This window comes from Carlito syrichta, unplaced genomic scaffold, assembly GCF_000164805.1.
Source record: "Carlito syrichta isolate Samal-C Ts95f unplaced genomic scaffold, Tarsius_syrichta-2.0.1 Scaffold315831, whole genome shotgun sequence".
NCBI lineage: Eukaryota > Metazoa > Chordata > Mammalia > Primates > Tarsiidae > Carlito > Carlito syrichta.
The window spans coordinates 30,737-42,867 of record NW_007259927.1 but is presented as its reverse complement, the minus strand read 5'-3'; the positions used below and the strand labels follow the sequence as shown (position 1 = coordinate 42,867).

At 40.6% G+C, this 12,131-nt stretch overlaps 1 protein-coding gene across 1 annotated transcript in view; it reads left to right on the top strand.

The window, feature by feature from the left end:
* The window catches only part of RNF125 (ring finger protein 125), a 33,544-nt gene that overhangs the window by 6,459 nt on the left and 14,954 nt on the right, over positions 1 to 12,131 (top strand). Inside the window, exons 3-4 of the mRNA XM_021706645.1 lie at positions 1,157 to 1,251; positions 4,738 to 4,828. Of these exons, the coding sequence (XP_021562320.1) occupies positions 1,157 to 1,251; positions 4,738 to 4,828 (186 nt within the window). The remainder of the gene's footprint in view (positions 1 to 1,156; positions 1,252 to 4,737; positions 4,829 to 12,131) is intronic.

The window sequence follows — 12,131 nt, the reverse complement described above, 5'->3', positions numbered from 1 at the left end:
CAAATTGCCCAGGCTGGTCTCGAACCCGTGGGCTCAGGCAATCCTCTCACCTCGGCCTCCCAAAGTGCTGGGATTACAGGCATGAGCCACTGCACCCTACAAGAAAAAAGCTTTTATTAGCAAAAGTAAAGAGATGAGAGAACACTGGTGTACAACGTTGGAGGCTAAGATGGTAAATTACTTAGATTTGAGACAGTTTACTAGATCAATCCTAGCTTTGACGTCTTTTAGAGGGATATTTGTAAAGCAAAGGTTTTGTTTTTGCTTTGCCACTTGCTTTTATTTTTGCCTTTTGTTATACAGCTATGACTGTTTACTTGACAGGGTAGATTTCATGTTTGAGGTTTAACTTCCGTAGCTCGGGCCAGACGAAGCAGAGCGGGTTGGCCACCTCACCACAGCTGTACAAAGCTTCCTTTAGCACAAGATCTTATCAGAGCTTCTAATGAAACATTTAGTAGAATATGTGTTATGTTAGCAACAGATCCCTCATGGTTAGGGTCTCTGAATGTATATCTGGAGGAACAAGGGCTCTTTATTCTGCACTGATAAAAATGGACTGCAAGAGCTGTCTTTTATGTTTGCTGTTAATGGGGCTATTAAGTATACTGTGTATTGTGAATTCATGTAATACTACTGGGTATGTTATAAAATCATGGTATTTATATCTTTTCTGGATGCACAGGGTTTCCTTTAACTTACTGTGGACCTCTCTAAAATTCATTCATGTCTGCTTCTTATCTCTCTTTATTTCTTTTCTCTCTGTCGCCTTTTCCTTTTAAATTTTTTTCTTCTTTCTTCCTCTTGCACTTTTTCTTCACCTGTTTTTCTTATCTTCTTCTTTCTAAGTTCTATTTATGAAATGGTGTGCAAAAAAAGTAAATTTGAGTTGCCATACATCTTTCCACTTTAAAAAAAATGGATGCTTTTTAGAGATTCGAATTCAAGAACTCAACATTTGAGTCTTCTAAGTATTGGAGAAATTGAAAAATAGTATTATTCTCAATGCCTCAACTTTATGGTTCTGTTGTTATAAATGCATTTAACCATTGGTCCCACAGTATGACTTTATTTGAAGGTTATAAAGTTGAGTCACATAAGACTTCATCGAGCTTCTTTTTAACAGTGAGTTTATTTTGAATTTGCTTTTATGTAGGTTTGCCTCAGTGAAATGAGGGCACATATAAGGACTTGCCAGAAGTACATAGATAAATATGGACCGCTACAGGAACTTGGAGAGACAGCCACCAGGTTTGTTTCCAGACTATACAGTTGAATGCGAAATGTTATATGTCTTAAATAATTTAAAGGGCTAAGATGTTTAACATTTTTCTTACAAAAATATCAATGTGGTTATGTTTAGGTTCTTAAGCATAATAGCTGGTGTTGGCTATCATTTGTCCATAGTAATCATTGTCAAATAATTTTGCTTTCTCTACTTTAAAAACTGCATGGGGGAGAATCAACCAGGCACTGGAGAGATTGGGGCAACTTCCTCAGACAAACTTGTATTGAGAAAGATTCGAAAATAGAATGCGGAACTGTGGCATTTCTGCACAGCTCTGTTTTCTGACTAATAGATTCCTGAAGCAGACAGGGTCAGGATTATTTATCTTTCCTCTTCGTCATCACTGCACATTTGCCCGATCGTTCCCCATCGTTTTGCTTGTTTCTCTTTAGAGGGTAGGAAGCAACATCTCCTGGGCAGGCATCCTGAATCCTGTCCCTTTTGGCAGGTGATCTTATGTAGGCCTGGGGGAAGGATGGAGGCCGCTGGTAGGTATAATGGAGGATATTGATCATCAGCTAGTTTCTTTCTTTGAAAGAAGAAAAGGAAACAAATCTGGACCCTGATGGGAAGAGTAGTTTAGCTGTATCAGAGTAATCATAAAGTTTGTCATCTGTCCCTACTAACCAAATAAATGAAAGGATTTGTGTTACCTTGCATAGGCTGATGGCTTTGAAACCATTAACCTGTTTATGAATTCATTTGCTCCATACTGGTATTCAGTTTGAGTATAATTTCTTTCTCTCTCCTGAAGAAAAATGTTAGTTTTTCCCATAAAACATATATATAGCCGAGCATGGTGGCTCAACCTGTAATCCCAGCACTTTGAGATGCTGAGGCAAGAGGATTACCTGAACCAGGGGTTTGAGACCAGCCTGGGCAACTTGGTGAGACCTCGTCTCTATAATAAATAAAAAATTAGCTGGGCATGGTGGTGCACGCCTGTAGTTCCAGCTACTTGGAAGACTGAGGGGATGATCGCCTGAGCCCAGCAGGTTGAGACTGTGGTGGCTGTGAGCGTGCCACTGCACTCCAGCCTGGGCGACAGAGTGAAACTCCAACTCAGAAAACACCCCCCAAAACCATATATATATATATATATATATTTAAAATACAGCTTAAGCTATAAGCTATAAGCTAAAAGGTGGCTCACACCTGTAATCCCGACACTTTAGGAGGCTGAAGCAGGAGGATTGCTTGAACCCAACAGTTTGAGACCAACCTGGGTAACAATAGTGAGACCCTATCTCTACCTCCCCATACAAAAAATAAAAGCTGGGTGTGGTGGCACATGCCTGCAGTCCTAGCTACTTGGGAGACTGAGGTGGAGGGATCTCTTGAGCCCAGGGGTTTGAAGCTGTAGTGAGCTATGATTGCACCACTGCACTCCAGCCTGGGCAACAGAGTGTGACCCCACCTCAAAACAAACAGACAAACATTCATATCTATATCTATATATATATATATATATACACACATATATATGTGTGTATATATATATATGAATATAACTTAAGTTTCTTAACCTAAAAGTCTAAATGATCATCTCATTTCTTTTGTTTTACTAGAGATTGCCTCGAGAAAGTACCAGTTATTATAGAATTAGCTTTATGCCATGATATAATCCATTTTAAACGAGCATTTAGCTATAAGCTGAGTATGGATCCTGTTAGATTTACCACACAGACCCACAGGAAGGAAGGATAACAAATGGGTTGAGAAAGTGTGTGGGTTTGATTGCAAAGTTGATGGGCTTTATGAAAATTTTAAAATGTGTGAAAGCTAATTTAAAACCTAATTTCTTCTGCTGGTTAGAATTAAAAAGTAAAGAATTCAAATAATAGAAAATGGGGAGCATCGTGGATTAATCAATCTTATAAGATAGATCAATATTTTCATTTTTGGGAGCTGGGTTTAGTGACTCATGCTTTTAATCCCAGCACTTTGGGAGGCAGGGGTTCAAGACCAACCTGGGCTACTTGGTGAGACCTCGTCTCTTCAATAAATCAAAATCCTAGCCGGGCGTGGTAACGCATATCTGTGGTTCCCGCTACTTGGAAGGGTGAGGTGGAAGGTCTGCCTGAGTCCAGCAGATAGAGGCTGCGGTAGCCGTGAGCATGCCACTGCACTCCAGCCTGGGAGACAGAGTGAGACTCTGACTCAAAAAAAAATTGCATTTATGATAAAAACCTTTGTTTTATAGAATTTCCTACATGATCCAAATTTTCAAAATTCTTATACCAGAAGTATGTCCAGAGTACATGTCTTGGGGAACAGGAAGTTACATCTAAAATGGAAAGTGAGAAAAAAAAAATACCAAGCCTCCATATCATCCCTAAGAACTTAAGGCAGTACTGTACAATAGAAATATAATGTGGATCACATGTAGTTTAAAACTTCTAGCAGCCATATTTTAAGAAAAGTAAAAAGAAACAGGTGAAATGACTTTTAATATATTTTATTTAACCTAATTGTAGCCAAAATATTATTATTTAAATATGTAATCAAAATCAGAATTATTGAGATTTTTATATTCTTTGACATTAAACCTGCAAAGTTCAATGTGTATCTTATTATCCACATACCTAAATTTGGATTAGCTGCATCTCAAGTGCCCAATAGACACATATTGGACAGCACAGATTGAAAGGGACAGATATTCCAAAGTGTATGTGAGGATTTAACAAGGTAGTCGCAAGTCCGTTTTAGCTCTTCATTGAAAACTAATCATGCGAGCTGACGCTTCTGGTTGTGTGCCAGTGGAGTTGGAGAACAACTAACACCCAATTCAGGTGCTATCCAAATTAGGAAAGGGAGGCCAAACACTGTGGCTCACATCTGTAACCGCAGCACTTTGGGAGGCTGATATGGGAACATAGGAGTTCAAGACCAGTCTGGGCAACGTAGTGAGACACTGACTCTAAAAAAATCCAAAAATTAGCTGGGTGTGGTGGTGTGTGCCTGTAGTCCCAGTTACTTGGGAGGCTGAGGAGGAAGGATCTCCAGAGCCTGGGAGGTTGAGGCCCTGGTGAGCCATGGTTGTGCCACTACACTACTGCCTGGGCAACAGAGTAAGACTCTGACTCAAAAAAAAAAAAAAAAAAGGAAAGGGAGAAGGGAAAAGGTAACCTGGGGATAGGTGGATGCTGTGGTCCTCACTTTCTCAGTTAATGGATGCTCAGATTGCACTTCGAAAGAGAATAAAATACTTTTGGTGTCTTGTGGCTGTTTCTCTGCCCTGTCCCTGTGAGGATGCACCGCCACACTTCTCATGAGAAAAAGTTTAGGTACCCACATCATCAAGATAGAAAAACTAATATCAAATCAGAGGAAGACCTAGGGCTATAAACTAGACTCACCTACATTCTATAATTTTAAATCTTTACTTAAGTGACTGCTCTCTAGTTACCGACAGTGTGGGTGATATCTGTATTTTGCACAATTTCCAGGTGTATATGTCCGTTCTGTCAGAGGGAATTGGATGAAGACTGCCTGCTGGACCACTGTATCAGTCATCACAGATCGGAAAGGAGACCTGTTGTAAGGATTTTTATTACATGTGTGTTAGTGATGTCTAAATTCAGGATACATTAGAAGTCCATTTAGTAGATTTCTGTTTATAGAGATACAGGATAATGATTTATGTGAAGGTTACGAGAATTCTTTGACTATTTACAATATGTGAAAGTGTTGAGTTGAAACTGACAAGACTAAATGCACTCTTCCATTTCCAAAATTACACACAGTCTCCTAGATAATCACAAGCATGATGACAATGATCCAATGAGCCACAGTTAAGATCTGATTTTAGTATACTCACCATGGTCATATCTTAAGTTAAAACATTCTAAAATCATGCCATTTGTGTTATTATGACAATATACTAGAAACGAAAAGTAGTCCTCATTGCCATTAATCTAGCCTGTTACTCATAGTTATTGTTAACCTATATGCTTGCATACGCAATGTCTGTATTGCTTACATATCCTAGATTCATTGTGAATGCTGCTCCTTTCCCTTTTAATCTGGCATTTCAGTTCTACTTTGCAGAGTGGCTTTTATGAATTTCATTTTTGCACCAGGTGTGTTGGCTTATGCCTGTAATCCCAGCACTTTGGGAGATGGTGGCAAGAGGATTGCCTGAGTCCAGGGGCTTGAGCACCAGCCTGGGCAACATGGTGAGACCTCATCTCTACAATAAATAAATAAAAATTAGTCAGGTGTTGGCATGTGCCTGTAGCTCCAGCTACTTTGAAGGCTGAGCCGGAAGGATTGCCTGAGCCTAGCAGGTCGAGGGAGCCGTGAGAGTGCCACTGCACTCCAACCTGGGCGACAAAGTGAGATTCCAACTCAAAAAAAATAAAATAAAATTTTCATTTTTGTATAACTGTGAGGTAAAGGAGAGTGGGTGTACTATTGTTTTATGGTAGCCATTTTATGACTATTTTTTTTGTTGGGTTTCGGGGGGGTCTTACTCTGTGGCCCAGGCTGGAGTGCAGCAGAGAGATTGTGACTCACCACAACCTCGACCTCCTAGGCTCAGGCAATCCTTCTGCCTCAGCCTCCGGAGTAACTGGGACTACAGATGTGTGCCACCACGCCTGGCTAATTTTTAAATTTTTTTTTTTTTTGGAGACAAGGTTTCACTGTGTTGCATAGGCTGATATGACTACTTTTAAATACTTGAATCATTACCAATTTTTGGGATTTGAATTCATATTCTTATACATTTAAACTTTACCTTTTATTGGATTTTTTCCCCTAAGCATTAGATTAGCCAGGCATGGTGTCTCAAGTCTGTAATTCCAGCACTTTGGGAGGCTGAGGTGAGAGGACTGCCTGAGCTCAGGGGTTCGAGACCAGCCTGGGCAGCAAATTGGTGAGACCTCATCTCTACAATCTTTCCAAAAATAAGCTGGGCGTGGTAGCACACACCTGTAGTTCCAGCTCCTTGGAAGGCTGAAGCAGAAGGCTCGCCTGAGCCCAGCAGGTCAAGGCTACACTAGCCATGAGCAGCAGCGCGCCACTGCACTCCAGCCTGGGTGACAGAGTGAGATGCCAACTCAAAAAAAAATTTAGATTAATATTTCTGGGGTCAACAGTGAAAACTTTTTAATAGTTTTTGAAATGTACTTCTAAAATGTTTTCCAAAAAATTCGAATCAATTTGTATTTGTGTCAGCAATTTATGAATAAACCACTTTCACCTTACCCTGGCCATAATTGGGTACATTTATTTTTAAGTTACCCTGGCTTAAATATAAAATGATACCTTGAAGATTATTTTGAATTTTATTTTAGTTCTATGAAATATGTAGTGTTATGTAATACACACAAACGTGTGTGTTGTTTTATATATATGAGTTTTTAGCTTTTTTTGAGTTTTAGGGTTTTTTTCATAAAGTCCTTTAGGAAAGTGGATGAGATTGAAATATAAGTGTATTAGATAGGTAGGTAGATAAATAAGAATGAAGAGATAGAAAGATAGATACAGAGATGGTCCTTACAACAATCCTAGGAGATAGGATTAAAATGATAGGATTAAACTCCTAGGAGATAGGATTTTACAAATGATAAACTGAGGCTCAGAGAGGTTAAGGTCAGTCATAAACGGTCACACAGCTGGTAGGTAGCAAAGGCAGAACTCCAGGACTGTGGGGTGAACCTCTGAGATCTATAGCAAGTTCACGAGAAAAGCTACACTGCACACAAAGATACTGGTTACTGATCCTAATGGCCTAGGAGTTTGAGACTGAAAGGACTGAGCTTAATACATTTAGGGTAGTGGGGGAGATTGTCAGGGGTTTTTCCTGCTCAGGTTGCTTTGCAGGAGGAACTGGACTAGGGAGTTGTTTCATGGCAAGTCCCTGAGAGCTAGCTAGAGGAAGCTAGAAGAAAGTGTCAGGATGGATGATAATGACTTTCAGTTACTGAGTTCTAAGTGCTTTCTCATCTCCTTTTAGCAACCCTATGAAGAAAGTGTTATCAAAGCAGCCCGAGCCCTGACCATTAGCAGCAGGGTGCTGCTCTGGTTGGAGAAATGCCAGGCACTGTGGAGCAGGCCACATACGGGTCCGCTACGTGGCTCTGTGCACCTGCTTCAGCAGAAATCCAGTTCATGTGCTGCTCAGTTTGACCATCAGACTGAAGCTAGGTTCTCCCCGATTGAGAGGCCATCGAGGTCATTGGAGAAAAGTGACCTAAGGGGGGGAAATAAACCAGGGATGGTGGGATCAGGTTGTCCTTGGTCTTCAGTAGCTAAATCCTCGGCTTTGCAGGGCAGAGGCTTTGCTTTGAATCCCAGCAAGTCTGTTAACTTCTCTCTGCCTCTGTTTCATCATTTGTAAAATGGGGATGATGATGACAATGATGCCTTTTTCACAAGGTGGTGGTAAATGAGTCAGGCATCTAAAGTAACCTTCAGGCTGGGCGTGGTGGCTCACGCCTGTAATCCCAGCACCTTGGACTTGAGCCCAGAAGTTTGAGAACAGCCTAGGCAACATAGCGAGACCTCGTCTCTACAAAAAAAATTTAAAAATTAGCCAAGTGTGGTGGCACATGCCTGTAGTCCCAGCTGCTCGGGAGGATGAGACAGAAGGATCCTCTGAGCCCAGGAGCTTGAGGCTGCAGTGAGCCATGGTCATATCACTGCACTCTATCCTAGGCAACAAAGTGAGATCCCCCAACTAAAGAATAAATAAATTAATAAATAGTCACTCTTTGTCACTCCATAAATAGAAGAGGGTGGTGGTGAAAGGGTGGGTCGCTGTTTTTTTCTCAATGATATAAAATCAGGCATAGAGAGGATTTCTCAGAGGAAGTGACAAAGTCTCCCAGTTGGAGAACCCACACAGGGGGTTCTGGGGGCAGGGGTGGGAAGGGACATTGGGAGAGTGAAGTGAAATTTCACCGCAAAAGACTGGGTATTATTTTATTTTTATTTTTATTTTTTTTGAGTTGGAGTCTCACTCTGTCGCCCAGACTGGAATGCAGTGGTCACTTCCGGTCACTGCAGCCTCGCCTGCTGGGCTTCGGTGATCCTTCCGCCTCAGCCTTCCAAGTAGCCGGAATTACAGGCATGCGCTACGACGCCCAGCTGATTTTTTGATTTATTGTAGAGATGAGGTCTCGCTGCCCAGGCGGGTCTCGAACCCGCGGGTCAGGCAATCCACTCACCTCAGCCTCCCAAAGGGAGGGATTACAGGCTGAGCTACCTGGCCCGGCTTGACTGGGTGTTATTGTGGCCTTGAGGCAGGAGCAGATAATACCCTGGGGCTGTCTAGAGGTGGTTCCTAGAACAGAAGGCTTTCAGGTGTCCTGTGTTTGTTCATGTTTCATTCTTCCCTGTGGTTATGGAAAAAAAGACTGGGGATAGCTACATGGCATAGCTGGGGTTCACATGCTTAGGGATCCCCAGTGAGGACATGAGGGTGAAAGCACCCTGGTAAAAGTCCTGGACAAGGAAGGCCGAGCCCAGTGCTGATCCTGGCTTGGTGTGAAAGTTAGGAAACAGTTATTGCAGAACCAATTCTGGTTTTGCCTGCAGATAAGATCAGTGACAGTCACCTGACACACTTGACGTAAGAGGTCCCGTGGCTGTTAGAGATCTGGGCTAAATGAGATAATTCAGAGATCAAACCACAAGACAACTGATCTTTTTTTTTTTTTCTGAGGTGCTCCAGACTGATGTTCAGGGGCTTTTGACCTTTTTCATATGTAGCCTTAAGTGTCAACAGGTCCTTTTTTGTTATGCAGTAATGATATTCTGCCATGCTGTATTTTTTGAATCATTACATCTATGGAATATTAAGCTCAAAGGAGGCAGATGACACGAGCAGCATGCTTTAGATTGAATTGTGAGATCACTTTTGAGAGAAACCTGGTATGTAATCTTGTAAAGGGAAGATGTTTTCCGCCATGCTTTCCGCCCAGCGTGGTGGCTCACAACTGTAATCCCAGCATTTTGGGAGGCAGAGGTGAGAGGATTGCTTGACCACGGGTTCAAGACCAGCCTGTGCAACTTGGCGAGATCTCCTCTGTACAATAAGTCAAAAAATTAGCTGTGCATGGTGGTGCACGCATGTGGTTCCAGCTACTTGAAAGGCTGAGGTGGAAGGATCACCTGAGCCCTGCAGTTCAAGGCTGCAGTGGCTGTGAGCATGCCACTGCACTCCAACCTGGGTGACAGAATGAGACTCCGTCTCAAAAAAAAAAAAAATAAAATAAAATAGAACCATGCTTTCCGGCTATCCTCTCAACAGAATGCCCTGTCTTTCACTGGTTGGCTTTTGCCCATCCTTCGGAGCTCAGCTTAAATCTTTTTTTTTTTTAAGAATAACAAGCTTCCTTTATTGAAGAAAATACAAATTTTACTTTTTAATATTTTTCAGTAATGTTTTACAGTAAAAATTTATTAAAATTTCCTTATGAATAAATACACTAATATTGAATCATCTGAGTCAAAATTTAGCATGATCATAATTTGTATGTTAAAGTATATAATTTATACATTCATAAATCATAATTTCAGCTTTAACATATCATTTTGTAAATATATTAAACAAAACATGCACATTTATATTAAATTTATAATGTCAGTAAACTATAATATAAAATATATGAAATAAATAAACCATATTCACTATTTTATATATTCAGATATTTCTCTAATTATATATATACATAAACAGAATAATATATTTATGAAATTATTGTACTATTTATTAATTATACCTTTAATCAAAGTAGTCAATTTTGTTTCTTCCATAAAGAGATACAGATAAAATTCTATAATAGGAAATCACAAACTTCCTGTTTTTTTATGTTTGTGAGGATATATCAACTTTACAAATGTTAACGTGGCAAGAAATGTATATAATATATATATGTATGCACACATACACAAACACCCATATATACATACACAGCATTATGAAAAGGTGTTTGTGTATCTTACAGTGATTAGAAAATAGGTAATTAAACAAAGTTTAGTCACTAAAGTTTATAACTTTTTCTTACCTCTCAAGTATTTAAATATTCACCATTTTTATTAACTTAAAATATTAGTCTAATATGTTACAATTAACTAAAAGTCTGAAAATTATCATTTATGTTGACACATTAAATCCATACTATTTGTGACATTTTAAGAATTTTCATTTTGTTTTTGTTTTCTTTTTTTTTCTTTATTTTAAAGATGTGGGGTACAATTCAGGATTAGTTATACAAACATTCATTATGCAAGTACACTTGTTGATGAGGTGTACCCCTCCCTCCCCCAGCAGTTTACTGCCAATTCCTTTCTTATAGTATTATGATAATTGTTCAAGATCCACTTATGAGTGAGAACATATGGAACTCTGTTCTTTGTTTCTGTGATAGACCATTGAGTATGATAGACTCTAAATCCATCCAAGTTGCTGTGAAGTCCATATGTTTGTCCTTCTTTATGGCTGCATAATATTACATTGTGTATATGTACCACATCTTTTTTTATCCAGTCCAGCTTCAATGGGCAGCATGGTTGGTTCCATGTGTTTACTATTGTGAATAGTCAGCTTAATCTTTTGTCATTATGAAAGCTCTCTCTGACACACAGGTTAATTTTAGCTCTTGCTTTTTGCCTCTCTCTTTTCAGTATTAACCGTACTTTTTCTTTTTGAGTCAGAATCTCACTCTGTCACCCAGGATATACAGTGGCACAATCACCACTCACTGCAGCTTCGACCTCCTGAGCTCAGGCAATCCTTCCACCTCAGCCTCTCAAGTAGCTGGGTCTGTAGGCGCACACCACTATACCTGGCTAATTTTTTTAATTTATTTTTATTTTTATTTTTATTTTTGACTTGGAGTCTCACTCCGTCGCCCAGACTGGAGTGCAGTGGCTGCTCCTGACCACTGCAGCCTCGACCTGCTGGGCTTCTGCGATCCTTCCGCCTCAGCCTTCCAAGTAGCTGGAACTACAGGCATGCGCTACCATGCCCGGCTAATTTTTTGATTTATTGTAGAGATGAGGGCTCACTAAGTTGCCCAGGCGGGTCTCGAACCTGCAGGCTCAGGCAGTCCACTCACCTCAGCCTCCCAAAGGGAGAGATTACAAACTGAGCCACGAGCCCGGCTTAATTTTTTTATTTATTGTAGAGACAAGGTATCACATGTTGCCTAGACTGGTCTCAAACTCCTGGCCTCAAACAATCCTCTTGCCACAGCCTCCCTGTGAGCTGAGATGACAGGCATGAGCCACCGCATCTGGCCAGTATTTACCATTATTTTAAATTGCATATTCTTTTCATGTCAGTCTCTTCCTGTAATTTATTAGGCTCATGAAGTCATGGAACCTGAGTCCTTTGTTCAACACCACATGCCCAGTTTTTGTCCTAGTGCTTAGCACATAGTAGGACATAGTGATATGAAAACAGGATATTAAAGAAGAACATGATTGTATATACTCAGATTCAAAGGTTCCTAGTTCCTCTATTTTTTTTTGAGATGAAATCTCTCTTTGTCACCCAGGCTGGACCACAGTGGCATGCTCACAGCCACTGCAGCCTTGACCAGCTGGGCTCAGGCGATCCTTCTGCTTCAGCCTTCCGAGTTAACTGGAACTACAGGTGTGCACCACATGCCTGGGTAATTTTTTTATTTATTGTAGAGATGAGGTCTCACCAAGTTGCCCAGGCTGGTCTCGAACCCGTGGGCTCAAGTAGTCCTCTCACTTCAGCCTCCCAAAGTGCTGGGATTATAGGCGTGAGCCACTGTGCCTGGTCTTACCCTTATTCTTTTTTTTTTCTGAGTTGGAGTCTCACTCTGTCACCCAGACTGGAGTGCAGTGGCCGCTCCTGGCC